Source organism: Entelurus aequoreus, linkage group LG28 (assembly GCF_033978785.1).
Source record: "Entelurus aequoreus isolate RoL-2023_Sb linkage group LG28, RoL_Eaeq_v1.1, whole genome shotgun sequence".
NCBI lineage: Eukaryota > Metazoa > Chordata > Actinopteri > Syngnathiformes > Syngnathidae > Entelurus > Entelurus aequoreus.
The window spans coordinates 15824743-15844353 of NC_084758.1; the positions used below are offsets into that span (position 1 = coordinate 15824743).

Below are 19611 nucleotides of genomic sequence, written 5' to 3' on the forward strand. Positions count from 1 at the left end.
GCTTTTGGTAGCCATCCACAAACTTCTGGTTGAATTTTTGACCACAACTCTTGACAAAATTGGTGCAGTTCAGCTAAATGTGTTGGTTTTCTGACATGGACTTGTTTCTTCAGCATTGTCCACACTTTTAAGTCAGGACTTTGGGAAGGCCATTCTAAAATCTAATTTCTAGCCTGATTTAGCCATTCCTTTACCACTTTTGACGTGTTTGGGGTCATTGTCCTGTTGGAACACCCAACTGCGCCCAAGACCCAATCTCCGGGCTGATGATTTTAGGTTGTCCTGAAGAATTTGGAGGTAATCCTCCTTTTTCACTGTAAAGCACCAGTTCCATTGGCAGCAAAACAGGCCCAGAGCATAATACTACCACCACCATGCTTGACGGTAGGTTTGGTGTTCCTGGGATTAAAGGCCTCACCTTTTCTGCTCCAAACATATTTCTACGTATTGTGGCCAAGCAGCTACATTTTTATCTTTGTCCATGTGATGTCAGATTAAACATAGAAATTTAGCTGAACTGCACCAATTTTGTCAAGAGGAGTGGTCAACAATTCAAGCAGAAGCTTGTGGATGGCTACCAAAAGCGCCTTATTGCAGTGAAACTTGCCAAGGGACATGTAAGCAAATATTAACATTGCAGTATGTATACTTTTGACCCAGCAGATTTGCTCACATTTTCAGTAGACCCATAATAAATTCATAAAAGAACCAAACTTCATGAATGTTTTTTGGGACCAACAAGTATGTGCTCCAATCACTCTATCACAAACAAATAAGAGTTGTAGAAATGATTGGAAACTCAAGACAGCCATGACATTATGTTCTTTACAAGTGTATGTCAACTTTTGACAACGGCTCTATGTGCTTGATGTGTGGTTTTCAGCTCATTTTATTAACTGATGAAGTACATGTTGGTGCATCATAAAGACGGATAATATACCAAACACTTTTTGATTTGAGGAAAAACTCTATCCCTGTTGTCCTCAAACAATCAGACTGTCTTATCATGTAGGTCAACATTTCCTTTTTGCTTCAGAGTTGATTTAAAATAATGTAGCTGCTGTTCTTAGTGGCACACTAACCTGGAACTCATGAGGGAATCTAAAATCAACTACTACTAAAATGACTACTTCCACTTCTTGCGTGAGACATTCCACTTCCACAACTTGACAGTCTTGTAGCACAAACTGGACAGGGAAACATTTATTCTCCGCTGTGTGTCGACATGTGTGCTGTCAAACGTTGCTTATCTTAATAACCTTTATCCCTTATTGGACAACTAAAATGATTTTATCCTGTGTGTTTTGTCATGTGTGATTTCATTCTGTCCCGCCGGGAAAATGTATCGCCACAAACTGAACATATGAAAGGTTTTTCTCCTGTGTGTGTTCTCATGTGCACAGTTAAAGAGTACTTCTGAGAAAATCGATTGTGGCAAACTGAGCAAACGAAAGGTTTTATTCCGGTATGTTTTGCCATGTGCAACTTCAGGCTGGACCTCCGAGGAAATTTGTAGCCACAAACCGAACAAATAAAGGGTTTGACTCCTGTGTGCGTTCTCATGTGTAATGTCAGGCTGGAACTCCGGGTAAATGTTTCACCACAAATTGTACAAATAAAAGGTTTCTCGCTTGTGTGCACTCTTATGTGCGCAGTCAAAGAGCCCCTCTGAGAAAATGTGTCACCACAGACTGAGCAATTAAAAGGTTTGACTCCTGTGTGCGTTCTCATGTGAAATGTCAGGCTAGAACTCTGGGAAAACGTATCACCACAAACTGTACAAATAAAAGCTTTCTCGCTTGTGTGCACTCTTATGTGCGCAGTCAAAGAGCCCCTCTGAGAAAATGTGTCGCCACAAACTGAACAATTAAAAGGTTTTTCTCCCGTGTGCGTTCTCATGTGCAATGTCAGGCTGGAACTCTGAGAAAATTTATCACCACAAACTGTACAAATAAAAGGTTTCTCGCTTGTGTGTACTCTCATGTGCCCGGTCAAAGAGCTTCTCTGAGAAAATGTGTCGCCACAAACTGAACAATTAAAAGGTTTTTCTCCTGTGTGCATTCTCATGTGTACAGTCAAAGTGGACTTTCGAGAAAAACTACTGCCGCAAACGGAGCATATGAAGGTTTTTTTGCCTGTGTGTGGAGCAGAATCCCTTTTATTACAAACGCTTTGGGCACCAAACGAGCAGGTAGAACATTTTTTATCCGTCTTCTCTTCAGAGCATTCAGGGTGTTGGTTGTCAGTGTGAGTCCTGGTATCACCCTTACCGTCCGTATCGCTGCTCAAAGGTACTTGGGTGTAGTTCTCGTCTTCATCCTCAGCAGAGTGTGATGTTACGTCCTCACTATCTGATAGAGGAGCTAAGAGGTGGTCAACTTGTGGTCTGTCTTCAGTCTTCACAGAGACACCAGTCAGAGGCAACTTGGTGAGATCAGCCTCCTGCGGCCCGAGAAGACACTCTTCTCCTGACTGACTGATCCAACCTTCCTTCTTTTCCTCCTTAAGGTGGGTGGGCTGTGGATCCTCCTGCATCAAAGTGGATCTTCCGTCCTGTGGCGTCGGTGGATGTTCTTCTCGACGACCACTCAGCTGCTGGATGTCTATAGGACACAAACACACTTCAGTCCAGGGGTGTCAAACTCATTTTAGCTCAGGGGCCGCATGGAAGAAAATGCGGGTCGGACTATTAAAAGCATGGCATTAAAGGCCTACTGAAATGAGATTTTCTTATTCAAACGGGGATAGCAGGTCCATTCTATGTTTCATACTTGATTATTTTGCGATATTGCCATATTTTTGCTGAAAGGATTTAGTAGAGAACATCGACGATAAAGTTCGCAACTTTTGGTCGCTGATAAAAAAGCCTTGCATGTACCGGAAGTAGCGTGACGTCACAGGTTGTGGAGCTCCTCACATCTGCACATTGTTTACAATCATGGCCACCAGCAGCGAGAGCGATTCGCACCGAGAAAGCGACGATTACCCCATTAATTTGAGCGAGGATGAAAGATTCGTGGATGAGGAAAGTGAGAGTGAAGGATTAGAGGGCAGTGGAAGCAATTCAGATAGGGAAGATGCTGTGAGAGGCGGGTGGGACCTGATATTCAGCTGGGAATGACTAAAACAGTAAATAAACACAAGACATATATATACTCTATTAGCCACAACACAACCAGGCTTATATTTAATATGCCACAAATTAATCCGCATAACAAACACCTCCAGTGTTTCCCACACATTCATTTATTTGTGGCGCCCCGCCACGAAATAATTACGTCCGCCACAAATAAAAAAATACAATAAAATAAAATAAATAAAATGTTTTATTTTTTTTGTCCTGCCCAGCTTCTCAGGCAAATCATATAGTTGATGTAGATGCCCATATAGGCTGTTCAGATTTACTTTACAAATGAGAAGTGTAGGATACATCTCTTGTTGCCTTACTTGTATTTGACCACTACTGTTTTCTGTTTATTTGTTACTGACTGTGGCAGGACACCTCTGCCTCTGTTTCACTTTATGTTGCTGGTAAATAATATGGTTGTAGTAGTAGGCTAAAGTAAAATTATTTAGTATGCACTAATTAAAGGGGCAGAGCTTTGAGAGACATTTTAGCTTTTATATTTTATAAGATATATTTTTTGTAAGAACCACAATTAATAAATATATTTCAGTGAATAACTTATTGTTCAAATCTGTATATAAATATGTACATAAAGTGTTGTAATTATATTGTAAAATGTATGGATGGATGGATGGATGGGCGTTTAAAACAAAACTGTTATTATTAATTAGTAAGTATACATTTTTTGAGCGTTTTTAGAGAAAATCATATCATTGTAGTAAATTATGCAAATTGCTCGATGATGTCATGGTGACCACGCCCATAGCCACGACCCCACCGCCACAGGTATCTTGGCAGTTTATGGGAAACACTGACCTCCCCCCTCCCGTCCATATAACCCACCAATACAACTCAAACACCCGCACAACACACTCAATCCCACAGCCCAAAGTACCGTTGACCTCCGTAAAGTTCATACAGCACATATATTTCCCCAAAGTTACGTACGTGACATGCACATGGCGGCACGCACGTACGGGCAAGCGATCAAATGTTTGGAAGCCACAGCTGCGTACTCACGGTAGCGCGTCTGCTATCCAACTCAAAGTCCTCCTGGTTGTGTTGCTGCAGCCAGCCGCTAATACACCGATCCCACCTACAGCTTTCTTCTTTGCTGTCTTCATTGTTCATTAAACAAATTGCAAAAGATTCACCAACACAGATGTCCAGAATACTGTGGAACGTCACGCGCAAACGTCATCATATCGAGACGTTTTCAGCAAAATATTTCACGGGAAATTTAAAAATTGCACTTTACTAATCTAACCAGGCCGTATTCGCATGTGTTGCAATGTTAAGATTTCATCATTGATATTTAAACTATCAGACTGCATGGTCGGTAGTAGTGGGTTTCAGTAGGCCTTTAAAACGAAAAAAATAAAGACAACTCCACATTGTTTTCTTTGTCTTACTTTGGCCAAAAATAAAACAAACACTTTCTGAAAATATTACAATAAAAATACAGAAAAAATACCGGCAGCAGTAAAAATTAGATCCATGAAGGAAAGAAAAAAGTGAATGAATGTTTACTGAATACATTTACATATGCATAAACATTTGTTTTCTTTTGTATTATTTTTTAAAATAAATTAAAGGCCTACTGAAATGATTTTTTTTTTTTTTAAACGGGGATAGCAGATCCATTCTATGTGTCATACTTGATCATTTCGCGATATTGCCATATTTTTGCTGAAAGGATTTAGTAGAGAACATCGACGATAAAGTTCGCGACTTTTGGTCTCTGATAAAAAAAAAGCCTTGCCCCTACCGGAAGTAGCGTGACGTAGTCAGTTGATCACCTCCTCATATTTTCCTATTGTTTTCAATGCAGCTAGAGCGATTCGGACCGAGAAAGCGACGATTACCCCATTAATTTGAGCGAGGATGAAAGATTCGTGGATGAGGAACGTTAGAGTGACGGACTAGAATGCAGTGCAAGACATATATTTTTTTCGCTCTGACCGTAACTTAGGTACAAGCTGGCTCATTTGATTCCACACTCTCTCCTTTTTCTATTGTGGATCACGGATTTGTATTTTAAACCAGCTCGGATACTATATCCTCTTGAAAATGAGAGTAGAGCACGCGAAATGGACATTCACAGTGACTTTTATCTCCACGACAATACATCGACGAAACACTTTAGCTACGTAGCTAACGTGATAGCATCGTGCTTAACTGCATATAGAAACAAATTAAATAAATCCCTGACTGGAAGGATAGACAGAAAATCAACAATACTATTAAACCATGGACATGTAAATACACGGTTAATGCTTTCCAGCTTGGCGAAGCTTAAAAATGCGGTTGCTAACGACGCCATTGAAGCTAACTTAGCTAGGGAGCTAACGTAAAAGCATCGGGCTCTAATGCAGATAGAAACAAAATACATAAACCCCTGACTGGAAGGATAGACAGAAAATCAACAATACTATTAAACCATGAACATGTAAATACACGGTTAATGCTTTCCAGCTTGGCGAAGCTTAAAAATGCGGTTGCTAACGACGCCATTGAAGCTAACTTAGTATAACGGGACCTCACAGAGCTATGATAAAAACATTAGCGCTCCACCAACGCCAGCCAGCCCTCATCTGCTCATCAACACCCGTGCTCACCTGCGTTTCAGCGATCGACGGAAGGAAGAAGGACTTCACCACGATCATCCGTGCGGTCGGTGGCTAGCGTCGGCTAGCGCGTCTGCTATCCGAGTCAAAGTCTTCCTGGTTGTGTTGCTGCAGCCAGCCGCTAATACACCGATCCCACCTACAACTTTCTTCTTTGCATTTTTCATTGTTCATTAAACAAATTGCAACAGATTCAGCAACACAGATGTCCAGAATACTGTGGAATTATAAATAAATAAATGATAAATGGGTTATACTTGTATAGCGCTTTTCTACCTTCAAGGTACTCAAAGCGCTTTGACAGTATTTCCACATTCACCCATTCACACAGACATTCACACACTGATGGCGGGAGCTGCCATGCAAGGCGCTAACCAGCAGCCATCAGGAGCAAGGGTGAAGTGTCTTGCCCAAGGACACAACGGACATGACTAGGATGGTAGAAGGTGGGGATCGAACCCCAGTAACCAGCAACCCTCCGATTGCTGGAGGGTTATGAAATGAAAACAGAGCTATTTTGTATTGGCTTCAATGGGCTACCGATACTTCTGTTTCACTGGCTACGTCACGCGCATACGTCATCATCCAAAGGAGTTTTCAACCGGAAGTTTAGCGGGAAATTTAAAATTGCACTTTATAAGTTAACCCGGCCGTATTGGCATGTGTTGCAATGTTAAGATTTCATCATTGATATATAAACTATCAGACTGCGTGGTCGGTAGTAGTGGGTTTCAGTAGGCCTTTAACTAACGTTTATGGCAACCTTTTTCCAAAACATAATATAGAATGTGAGATAAAACAGGATAATACATACATGCATCAATTGTTTTCAAAACATTTACAAAAAAGTGGGACCCCAAAAACTTACTGTGGGACCCCGTTTTTATGACTTGATGACCCCATTTAGAAAATTCCTAGCGCCAGGACTGAGGGAGTATTGGTGCGTGCAAAACAGCAGCAGGCGGCTGTGGCCTGCGGGCCAGTTCTAATACTAATCAAATATCATCAAGGGGGGCCATAGATAATTCCTTCGCAGGCCAGATTTGGCCCGCGGGCCTTGACTTTCACATCCCTGCTTTAGTCAGACATGTGTTTGTTTTACTAAATTGGCCCTTGTGTGTGAATGTTGTCTATCTGTGTTGGCCCAACGACTTGTCCAGGGTGTACCCTGCCTTTGGGTTAGGCTCCAGCCCCCCCCCCCGTGACTCTCAAAAAGGGACAAGCGGTAGAAAACGGATGGATGAATGTGTGTTGATGCATCAGTGGTTAAAACTACAGTATCAATTTTCTCCTGCTTATCCTGATTGCAGGGCCAGCAGTCACAGTCAGAAGCCCAGACTTCCCAATATACAGTCACCTCGTCCAGTTCCACCGGGGAGACACCCGAGGAGTCTCAGGGCCAGTTCAAAGTCATAATCCCTCTAGCGTAGTGTTTTTCAACCACTGTACCGCGGCACACTAGTGTGTCGTGAGATACAGTCTGGTGTGCCGTGGGAGATGATCTAATTTCCCCTATTTGGGTTAAAAATATTTTTGCAAACCAGTAATTATAGTCTTCAAATGATGTGTTGTTGTTGAGTGTTGGTGCTGTCTAGAGCTCGGCAGAGTAACCGTGTAATACTCTTTCATATCAGTAGGTGGCAGCCGGTAGCTAATTGCTTTGTAGATGTTGGAAACAGGGGGGGGGGGGGCAGTGTGCAGGTAAAAAGGTGTATAATGCTTAAATCACAATAAACAAAAGGTGAGTGCCCCTAAGAAAAGGCATTGAAGCTTAGGGAAGGCTATGCAGAACGAAACTAAAACTGAACTGGCTACGAAGTAAACAAAAACAGAATGCTGGACGACAGCAAAGACTTACAGTGTGTGGAGCAAAGACGGCATCCACAATGTACATCCGGACATCACATGACAATCAACAATGTCCGCACAAAGAAGGATAAAAACAACCGAAATATTCTTGATTGCTAAAACAAAGTAGATGCGGGAAATATCGCTCAAAGGAAGACATGAAACTGCTACAGGAAAATACAGAAAAAAGAGAAAAAGACACCAAAATAGGAGCGCAAGACAAGAACTAAAACACTACACACAGGAAAACAGCAAAAAACTCAAAATAAGTCACGGCGTGATGTGACAGGTTGGGACAGTACACCTACTTTGAGACAAGAGCTATAGTGATGCATGCTTGGTTATGCTTTAAAGTAGGGGTGTTCATTACGTCGACCGCGAGCTGCCGGTCAATCGCGGAGGGTGTGTCAGTCGTTCGCCAGCCAGGCATTAAAAAAAATAGTCCTAAAAATGACTGATCATAAATCTTCACTATGACGTCACTTTCGTCACTTGATTGACATTCACGGCACCCGAGGGTCTTGTGAGATGACGCTGGCTGCTGTCAGCTCATTATTAAGAAAAAATTACCGACAGGAAGGCGAGAAACACTTTTTATTTCAACAGACTCTGGCGCCGTACCTGTCGTCAAAACTCCAAAGACCGACTGCACAGTTCCTGCCTTCACAATAAAAACTCTGCTTCATCCTGTCTGCGCTAAGAGCAGTGTTTCCCACACATTCATTTATTTGTGGCGGCCCGCCACGAAAGAATTACGTCCGCCACAAATAAAAAATAAATAAATAAAAATAAAAATAAATAAATAAAAATAAAATTATTTTTTTGTCCTGTCCAGCTTCTCAGGCAAATCATATAGCAGATGTAGATGCCCATACAGGCTGTTCAAATTTACTTTACAAAAGAGAAGTGTAGGATACTTCTCTTGTTGCCTTATTTGTATTTGACTTTATTAAATGTATTTATATTATCATTTGGTGCAGCCGGGCTGGAGCAGGAGGGGATAGAAAGAGAGAGAAAAGAAGACAGAGGGGGAATTGTGGGGACAAGAGGGGGATTAGACAGAGAGACAAAAACAACAACAGCAAACACAACAACAACAACAACAATAGAGCAACATCAGCAAATACGACATGTACAAATATGATGGTAAAAGTAATAGCAAATAAGCAGTTAGCGAAAATAAAACACAATACAGAAATGACAGTGAGCATTATTACACTACAAATGGAGCAATACAAATACCAATAGAAATAGCGCTATTGATAATGAACAATACCAATACTTTACCTTTATTATCAACAATACAGTTGTTCAAATGCAACAATACATATACCTGTATGTAATGATAACTTGAGATACGAAAGAATGCAGAAAAATGGAGGGGAAGAAAGAGAAGCAACCTACATTAACCTTGTAGATTGTTATAGTAACAATAGGTTAAGCTTTGTCAGTGAGCTCTTTGTTCAGTGGATCAGATGTTTGATGAAGCTCTGTGTCTATCTACCACCACTACTGTTTTCTGTTTATTTGTTACTGACTGTGGCAGGACACCTCTGCCTCTGTTTCACTTTATGTTGCTGGTAAATAATATGGTTGTAGTAGTAGGCTAAAGTTAAATTATTTAGTATGCACTAATGAAAGGGGCAGAACTTTAAGAGACATTTTAGCTTTTATATTTTATAAGATATATTTTTTGTAAGAACCACAATTAATAAATATATTTCAGTGAATAACTTATTGTTCAAATCTGTATATAAATATGTACATAAAGTGTTGTAATTATATTGTAAAATGGATGGATGGATGGATGGACGTTTAAAACAAAACTGTTATTATTAATTAGTAAGTATACATTTTTTGAGCCTTTTTAGAGAAAATCATATCATTGTAGTAAATTATGCAAATTACTCGATGATGTCATGGTGACCAAGCCCATAGCCACGCCCCCACTGCCACAGGTATCTTGGCAGTTTATGGGAAACACTGAAACTGCTACAGGAAAATACCAAAAAAAGTGAAAAAGCCACCAAAATAGGAGCGCAAGACAAGAACTAAAACACCACACACAGGAAAACAGCAAAGAACTCAAAATAAGTCATGGCGTGATGTGACAGGTGGTGACAGTACACCTACTTTGAGATAAGAGCTATAGTGATGCATGCTTGGTTATGCTTTAAAGTCATATCCAACAATTGCGACAACGACTTTTCACTGTCAACCGAGTTTAGTTTTTTAATGACTTCTGCTGGTGGTGTGCCTCAGGATTTTTTCAACGCAAAAAAATGTGCCTTGGCTCAAAAAAGGTTGAAAAACACTGCTTTAGCGTGTCCTTGGTCGACCATGGGGCTTCATCCCATCTGAGCATGTCCGTAACGCATCATCAGAGATGGCATGTGGACTCGATGCCACATCAACCGGCTCTTCTTGAAGCAAAAAAGCTGTGGTGAGTTTTAGCGTGAATCCATCCACCCTACAGAGGAAACTAATTTCGGCCGCTTATATGCGTGATCTGGCTCTTTCGGACACAGCTGACGGTACAAAGTAGGGAGGGCACATACATCTGGCTATCATTTGTCGTGAACAGGGTTATAACTTCATAGATATTTGGCCATCCTTCTGGTGCAGACCAACTCTGCTGAGGATGCACGGCCTTCACCCTAACCAGGAAGGCGACATCACTCTTTCTAAATTACTGTGGGAGTCTCACTTGACTAGCAACACTAGAGCAGGCTGGGACACAGACAATTAGCGAGCCTGTTATCCTGGCTGGAGTAAATTGAACTAACCAGTGCCAGGCTGGGCAATTTCTGCACATATAGAATTTATCATAACACTCTCATACCCCACAATCCCACCATATCAATTACTAGATATGTTTGCAATTACAAAACCCAAAACCAGTGAAGTTGGCACGTTGTGTAAATGGTAAATAAAAAACAGAATACAATGATATGCAAATCCCTTTCAACCAATATTCAATTGAATAGACAGCAAAGACAAGATACTGAATGTTCGAATTGGTAAACTGTGTTATTTTTTGCAAATATTAGCTCATTTGGATTTTGATGCTAGCAACATGTTTAGAAAAAGCTGGCACAAGTGGCAAAAAAGACTGAGAAAGTTGAGAAATGCTCATCAAACACTTGGAAAATCCCACGGGTGAACAGGCTAATTGGGAACAGATGGGTGCCACGATTGGGTACAAAAGCAGCTTCCATGGAATGCTCAGTCGTTCACAAACAAGGGCGGGGCGAGGGTCACCACTTTGTCAACAAAGGCGCGAGCAAATTGGACAAAACAGGACAAAGTTGATAGTGCCATTGCAGCGTATGTGCTAGATAGAAGACATGCAGGCTATTTCTACAGTGGAGTCACCCGCTTTCAGGCACCTAATTAGCATGATACCGGCGTCAAACAGCAAATGGCACGGAAAACATGTTCCACGTACCTGGACAGTGAGTACATAAACATGGAAAGCGAGCTAAAGAAAACACTCCAAACTCTGCCTCTGCTCATCATTCAGCACTGAAGGTACACACTCTCTGTCAATTCTCTTATATACTCTTTCATTCTAGACTTCTAGAGTGTTTGATTATCACATCACTCTAAATGTATAGACTATAAAGTTCACAAACATAAAGAGGGATCCTAGTGGGCCAGGCCAATCTTTCCTTATCTCTAAACTAAAAATGGGGAAAAGCGTAGAGTGTTCTGGGCTTCAGTACAGTGTTGATCTCCTGAAGACATGATTTTATTTCCGAATTCCTTGAGAGAGAAAAAATGCCTGGTTAGGCTTTGTGTATGTCATGTGTGCCTTCCTTGGGTGAAGCCAGGTTTGCAGCTACAGTATATTGTTATTATGCTGTTTGTTACTTACGTATGTTATGTTGTAGCTATTTAAAATAGTTTTGTCAATTTGTTCTGGCCCGAAATAAATTGGCCCTTTGAAACAAATCTTTGTCTTTGTGTGTTGTATGTAGACCACATTGCTTAGCAGAGTTCAGTGATGCAAATGCATGCCAAGTTGATCAACAGATTGTATTATTCTCCAGTGCAATAACAGTACTGAAATGAAGGCTAAAAGGGCATTTATGGGAGCCTTAAAAAAAAAAAAGAAGAAAAAAAGAAGTAACTAAATAGTTACTTTTCAAAGTAACGCATTACTTTTTGGTGTAAGTAACTGAGGTACTTTTGAAATAAAGTAACTAGAAACTGTAGCTAGTTACTGGTTTTCAGTAACTAACCCAACACTGGAGGCGAGTCATCCAGACGTGCCGTGTTTCTCCTTGCTCTACATGTACAGACGCTTGTTAAAATCACACATGAATACCTTAAGAGAAAGCCATTGCAGCTATTTGAGATACTACACTTCGAAGACGGCAAGATAACTTTCAAATGTCCAGGTCAGCTGTGATTCTACTTACCGAAAAACTTTGTCCATTTGCCGAAGAAGAGTCAACGAGAATGCGAGCTCTCGTGGATGTGATAAAAAAAGGTAGCGTGTGCTTTGTATTACCTGGCTGTCGAAGGAAGACTACGGAAAACGGCGAATGCATTTGGACTGGCAAAGCAGACTGCATCAGTTATTGCGGACTCAACGTCAAGGTCCAGAGTATATAAAGTCACCAAAAACGAATGGACAATGAAGGTGAAGGCAAAAGAGTGAGTAGTGTCCTGACCAGATATCTAGATCCCTAGTTTGATTGATGTAACATTTTCTTTATTACATTGTTTATGTGTCTAATAAAGAGTTGATTAATTTATGATGGCTCAAGTGTGATTCACTAATAGGGCCTCACAGCCAGTGTTGGGTTAGTTACTGAAAACCAGCAACTAGTTACAGTTACTAGTTACTTTATTTCAAAAGTAACTCAGTTACTAACACCAAAAAGTAATGTGTTACTGTGAAAAGTAACTATTTAGTTACTTCTTTTTTTTCTTCTGTTTTTTTAAGGCACCCCTTTTACCCTTCATTTCAGTAGTGTTATTGCACTGGACAATAATACAATGTGTTGATCAACTTGACATGCATTTGCATCACTGAACTCTGCTAAGCAATGTGGTCTACATACAACACACAAACAATGTGGTCTACATACAACACACAAAGACAAAGATATGTTTCAAAGGGCCAATTTATTTCAGGTCAGAACAAATTGACAAAACTATTTTAAATAGCTGCAACATAATGGCACTTTAACTTTAAGTAGATAGGATCTTTGATCCAAGACACAACTTACATTTAACTAAAATGTTATTTTCTTTGTGCTCGACAAAAGAAAAGTATTGAGAATGTCTCCATGTTAAGAAACTCGACTTCTGGCTTCACCATGATGTCTTGTTAGTTGTTATGAGAGTAGCGTATGTGTGTGTGTGTGTGTGTGGCCCTTTAAGATATGACAGCATGTGAGGTGAGTGACGTCAGTGAGTGAGTGGGCGAGAGAGGTGAGGGAACGGCGACAATGAGTGCGTGCAGGTGCTCTAGCTTGGTGGATGGCTGCATCCAATAAAGTCACAAAGTTGCAACAAACCGCCGGCCTCGTCATTCAGTGAAGGTTGTTAGCCCCGAAGTACATAGGCCCTGAGGAACGTCTCCCCTGCGCCCCTCAACTACGGTCTTGTGACACAGAAGAACGACACCGCAGCGCTCCAATAAAACACACTCAGATCTTCTGTTTCTAGCCGATACTACATAAAAAATAACGTAAAATAACGCAGTAACGCATCACGCTTTGAGACGTCAAACAGTCACAACCACACCACCCCCAGCCCTCACAACCCCCCCCAGCACTCCCACACTCACTCTTGAGGAGCACAAGGTCAGACGGGTGCTCAAGGCAGTGAACCCCAGGAAGGCGGCTGGTCCGGACGGTGTACCCGGGAAGGTGCTCAAAGCATGTGCTGACCATCTCTCCTGCATTATCACCGTCCTCTTCAACATCTCCTTGGCACAGGAACTCATCCCACCCTGCCTTAAATCCGCCACAATTATCCCGGTACCCAAGAAAGCTGCCACAAACAACCTCAACGACTATCGCCCAGTAGCACTCACACCTGTCATCATGAAGTGCTTCGAGAGGCTAGTCCTACACCACATCCAAGCCTGCCTCCCCCCACCCTAGACCCTCAGCAGTTTGCCTATCGGGCGAACAGATCCACGGACGACGCCATAACCATGGCTCTCCACTCTGCACTGAGCCACCTGAAACACCGGGGGAGCTATGTCAGGATGCTTTTCATCGACTATAGCTCCGCCTTCAACACCATCATTCCAGACATCCTGGTCACCAAACTGCTGGATTTAGGCCTCCCCACACCCACCTGTCTTTGGATTAAGGACTTCCTGACCAACCGACCTCAGACAGTGAAACTCAGCCCTCATCTCTCCTCCTCCCGCACACTCAGCATCGGCTCTCCACAGGGCTGTGTGCTGAGCCCTTTACTGTATTCCCTCTACACCCATGACTGTAGTCCAGCCCACCCGGAGAACACCATCATCAAATTCGCCGATGACACAACGGTGGTGGGTCCCATTACAGGGGGGGGGATGAGTCTGCATACAGAGATGAGGTCCTGAAGTTATCAGCGTGGTGTTCAGTGAATAATCTGGCACTGAACACCACAAAAACCAAGGAACTCATCTTTGACTTCAGGAAAAACACTGCAGACCCCGCCCCCCTCTACATCAACAGCGAGGAGGTGGAGAGAGTCAGCTCCTTCAAGTTCCTCGGTACCCTCATATCTGCTGACCTCTCCTGTACCCAAAATACAACTGCGGTCATGCGGAAGGCCCAGCGGAGACTCCACTTCCTGAGGGTGCTGAGGAAGAACAGACTGGAGAGGCAGCTGATGGTGACCTTCTATCGCTCGGCTGTCGAGAGCCTGCTGACGTACTGCATAACAGTGTGGTACTCCGGCTGCACTGAAGCAGACAAACGAGCGAGTCAGAGGGTCAGAAAGTCTGCACAAAAAAATCATCGGCTGTCCCCTCCCCTCCCTGAAGGATTTACACAACTCCCGCTGTCTCAACAGAGCAAAAAGCATCACTAAGGACAGCACACACCCTGGCTTCCACCTGTTCGACCTACTACCATCGGGCAGGCATTACAGGTGCATCAGAGCCAGTACAAACAGGCTCAGAGACAGCTTCTTTCCCAGAGCTGTCACCATCCTGAACTCTAACTTATAATAATAATTCACCCCTATACAATATCCTACCCTAATACCCTACTGTGCAATATTACGCTTCGAGTGCAATACATCCGACACTGATTGTTATTTTTTACTCCGGTACTCTTGTCTTGTACTGTATATTGTACAGTATTTTGTATTTCTATAGTGTTTTGTATATTGTACAGGATTGCTTATTATTTTTATTGGATAGTAGTCTGTTTATTTCAATTGTTAGTTGTTGTTTTTTTTCTTTATTACCTCTTGTGTAATTTATTTTTACCCCATATTTGTTCCCACTACCGCACCTTAAAGGCTTACTGAAAGCCACTACTACCGACCACGCAGTCTGATAGTTTATATATCAATGATGAAATCTTAACATTGCAACACATGCCAATACGGCCGGGTTAACTTATAAAGTGCAATTTTAAATTTCCCGCTAAACTTCCGGTTGAAAACGTCTAGATAGGATGACGTATAGGGTTGGGTATCGTTTGAATTCGAACAATTCCGATTCCGATTCTTTGTTTCGATTCCGATTCCTGACGATTCTCGATTCTTCTTGTACCATGCCGGGATCAATGTGTTTGACAGGTAGTCCCTGGAAGGTGGTATGTATTTTGGGTTGAGAGTTTTCACCATATCCCTGCAAACATAAACAAACATGTAATGTTGCTGTTACTGTTTAGCCCAGTATCAATTAGCTTAGCTCTAACGTTATTGCTTAACTAACCTAAACGTTGGAGATTCCACCTCTGAAAAGGGATGCAGTCTTTTGACTATGTGTGCAGTGACCTTTCTGTGGCACTCTTCCGTCTGTGGCACCGACATCTTCCCCATTGCCGCTACGGTGAACGGAGTACGCTGAGCACATCGCGGAGCCTGGCTTGCAGGTTGTAAATTGTCTATGAAAAAATATGCGGGCTAATTTGTTAGCTGCCTCAACGTTGGCGCAAAACACATTATTTATTGCATATATATTGTTTTACTTACCGGATTCGGACTGCAGTGCAGTCACCGAGGTGCCAGGCTGGGCGTCGGAGGAAGAGGCACAGGAGGACGGTCGGCACAGCGCGTCGAAGACTGGACACGCATTTATTTGTACTCCATGAACTCGGAGGTGCTTCATCATGTTCGACGTGCACCCTCCTAAGCACGAAACAGTCCTGTCGCATGTGTTACATTTCGCCGATATTTCATTTTTTTTTAGTAAAATAAAGCCACACTTTCGACCGCCGACGCCCGCTATCCATGCTTGACTGACTCGCTCGGCTACATAGGCTCGGCTATGCTAACACTTCCGGCGGTGGGCGCTTCTTCGTTGGTGTTCAGCGGCTTTGTCTTCCGGTCGGCAGACTTATTCTTTTTTCCCGGTCGGCGGACTGGGTATCGAAACTAGGAATCGAAATTTAAACTTTTGAACGATTCCGGGGGAATCGGAAAGTTAGTCCCGGTTCCAATCGATACTCGATACCCAACCCTAATGACGTATGCGTGTGACGTCACGACGGCAACGGAAGTATTCGGAGCCCATTGAATCCAATACAAAAAAGCTCTGTTTTCATCTCAAAATTCCACAGTATTCTGGACATCTGTGTTGGTGAATCTTTTGCAATTTGTTTAATGAACAATGGAGACTGCAAAGAAGAAAGTTGTAGGTGGGATCGGTGTATTAGCGGCGGACTACAGCAACACAACCAGGAAGACTTTATGAGTTGGATAGCAGACGCGCTATCCGACGCTAGCCGCCGACCGCATCTATGATCGGGTGAAGTCCTTCGTCCTTCCGTCGATCGCTAGAACGCAGGTGAGCACGGGTGTTGATGAGCAGATGAGGGCTGGCTGGCGTAGGTGGAGCGCTAATGTTATTATCATAGCTCTGTGAGGTCCCGTTGCTAAGTTAGCTTCAATGGCATTGTTAGCAACAGCATTTTTAAGCTTCGCCAAGCTGGAAATTATTAACCGTGTATTTACATGTCCACGGTTTAATAGTATTGTTGATCTTCTGTCTATCCTTCCAGTCAGTGGTTTATTTATTTTGTTTCTATCTGCATTTGAGCCCGATGCTATCACGTTAGCTCAGTAGCTAAAGAGCTTCACCGATATATTGTCGTGGAGATAAAAGTCACTGTGAATGTCCATTTCACGTTCTCGACTCTCATTTTGAAGAGGATATACTATCCGAGGTGGTTTAAAATACAAATCCGTGATCCACAATAGAAAAAGGAGAGAGTGTGGAATCCAATGAACTCTTGTACCTAAGTTACGGTCAGAGCGAAAAAAGATACGTCCTGCACTGCATTCTAGTCCTTCACTCTCACGTTCCTCATCCACAAATCTTTCATCCTGGCTCAAATTAATGGGGTAATCGTCGCTTTCTCGGTCCGAATCGCTCTCGCTGCTGGTGTAAACAATGGGGAAATGTGAGGAGCCCTTCAATCTGTGACGTCATGCTACTTCCGGTACAGGCAAGGCTTTTTTTTATCAGCGACCAAAAGTTGCGAACTTTATTGTCGATGTTCTCTACTAAATCCTTTCAGCAAAAATATGGCAATATCGCAAAATGATCAAGTATGACACATAGAATGGATCTGCTATCCCCGTTTGAATAAAACCAATTTCATTTCAGTAGGCCTTTAAACGGTGGCATTGTTGTGTGTGGACACGGATAAGGTTAGGTGGGCTTTACCCTGGATAACCTTAGCCGGTTTAATGTAAACGGGGTCCGAGACAGACCTGGAATACGGCTGTCGTAAAAACGGACGACACGAGGTGGTTGCGTCTCATGGCTGTAAGTTGTTCATGTGCTAATAAAGACTTCTTAAAGATACTCGATATAGATGTCAAACTATTCCATATTGTTCCGTATATTAGCGACATGACGTCGTGTAAAAGATGAAGTATAAGGATGGTGAAAGTGTAAAAATACCTTCAACGTGTAGCACAATTTGAGTTTTGCAGACAGCTTCCAGTTGTTGTCGATGTCGCTCCTTCTCCTCTCTCGTTCGACAAAGTTCCTCCTCGTACGACGTTATCGTGCTTTCAAACAGCGCGAATATTTCATCAGCTGCCGCCATTAGTCGCTCTTTCACCAACTCTTTCAACATGTTGATGCCTTGTAGCGAGCACACCGACAAACTTGAGCAATGCTAAACGCTAGATGCTAACGTCTGTGTCGCCGCGCTAATGGCGTACTGAGCTGCCGCGACGTTTGAGCTATGCGCATGCGCTCCATTACAAAAACACGCATGCGCAAAAGTAACAACTGTCTTCGTGTTTTACGCGGCACAGTTTACTGGTGCATTACCGCCACTTTCTGTTCCGGAGTGTGGATCAGATTCAACGCTTAAAATCAATGGAAAGTTTGCGCCCAAGCATCTGCCCCAACAGCTCCTTGAAGTGACAAATCAGTTTGATTTTACATCCACTGTTGTGATGTTACAGTACATTTTCATAACTGTACTGTTAAGCATTCTGGATTAATATTGATAGGAGTGAGTTACTGTACAAGGTTAGAATTTATGAATGGTTTAAACCAGGGGTCCCCAAACTTTTTGAAACCAAGAGCTACTTCTTGGGTACTGATTAATGCGAAGGGCTACCAGTTAGATACACACTTAAATAAATTGCCAGAAATAGCCAATTTGCTCAATTTACCTTTAACTCTATGTTATTATTAATAATTAATGATATTTATCTTTGTGGAAACACTGATCATCTTAATGATTTCTCACAATAAATATATATAGAAACAGATAAATATCAATATGCAACACTTTATTTTTATATTTTCTCTAAGTGCACATTTTTCAAATTGAACATTTTCAAATGATCACTTCTAAGACAGTCTTGTGAAATCACAATATCCCATTTTAACTAGCTATCCATTAACATTTTTTAACAAATCATGAATTACTTTGCACCATGTTTGTACAAATAATAACTCATGTAAAATACAAAAGTCAACTCTCAAATTCTTTTCCTTTTACGGAAGGTTTTTTGTAGGGAATAAATGATGAAAAAAACACTTAATTGAACGGTTTAAAAGAGGAGAAAACACGAAAAAAATGAAAATTACATTTTGAAACATAGTTTATCTTCAATTTCGACTCTTTGAAATTCAAAATTCAACCGAAAAAAAGAAGAGAAAAACTAGCTAATTTGAATCTTTTTGAAAAAATTAAAAAAATAATTTATGGAACATCATTAGTAATTTTTCCTGATTAAGATTAATTTGAGAATTTTGATGACATGTTTTAAAGAGTTTAAAATCCAATCTGCACTTTGTTAGAATATATAACAAATTGGACCAAGCTATATTTCTAACAAAGACAAATCATTATTTCTTCTAGATTTTCCAGAACAAAAATTTTAAAGGAAATTCAAAAGACTTTGAAATAAGATTTAAATTGGATTCTACAGATTTTCTAGATTTGCCAGAATCATTTTTTTGAATTTTAATCATAATAAGTTTGAAGAAATATTTCACAAATATTCTTCGTCGAAAAAACAGAAGCTAAAATGAAGAATTAAATTAAAATGTATTTATTATTCTTTACAATTAAAACAAATAAATACTTGAACATTGATTTAAATTGTCAGGAAAGAAGAGGAATGAATTTAAAAGGTAAAAAGGTATATGTGTTTAAAAATCCTAAAATCATTTTTAAGGTTGTATTTTTTCTCTAAAATTGTCTTTCTGAAAGTTATAAGAAGCAAAGTAAAAAAATAAATTAATTTATTTAAACAAGTGAAGACCAAGTCTTTAAAATATTTTCTTGGATTTTCAAACTCTATTTGAGTTTTGTCTCTCTTAGAAATAAAAATGTCGAGCAA

General features: G+C 41.3%; 1 protein-coding gene across 3 annotated transcripts; it reads right to left on the reverse strand.

Moving 5' to 3' along the window:
* Positions 1-828: 828 nt before the first annotated feature.
* LOC133645231 (zinc finger protein OZF-like) lies at positions 829-17971 on the reverse strand. Of its 3 annotated transcripts, XM_062040118.1 has the most exons (4): positions 17705-17971; positions 15769-15858; positions 15509-15680; positions 13455-15421 (listed from the first exon to the last, which is right to left on the reverse strand). In XM_062040118.1, the coding sequence occupies exons 1-4, from the start codon at positions 17880-17882 to the stop codon at positions 15151-15153; spliced, it is 711 nt and encodes a 236-aa protein (XP_061896102.1). In that variant the 5' UTR covers positions 17883-17971; the 3' UTR covers positions 13455-15150. The 3 variants fall into 3 exon arrangements, with proteins under 3 accessions (XP_061896101.1, XP_061896102.1, XP_061896103.1); XM_062040119.1 differs by lacking the exon at positions 13455-15421 and having other exon boundaries at positions 15493-15680; XM_062040117.1 differs by lacking the exons at positions 13455-15421; positions 15509-15680; positions 15769-15858 and adding an exon at positions 829-2603.
* Positions 17972-19611: the final 1640 nt, after the last annotated feature.

What these genes read in the sequence shown, in the direction of transcription:
- LOC133645231 (XM_062040117.1), bottom strand. Translation starts at nt 17,882, where the DNA reads ATGTTGAAAGAGTTGGTGAAAGAGCGACTAATGGCGGCAGCTGATGAA. An exon ending in AATTGTGCTACACGTTGAAG is followed by an intron (nt 2,604 to 17,704) that starts GTATTTTTACAC and finishes TGTGTCCTATAG; the next exon opens with ACATCCAGCAGCTGAGTGGT.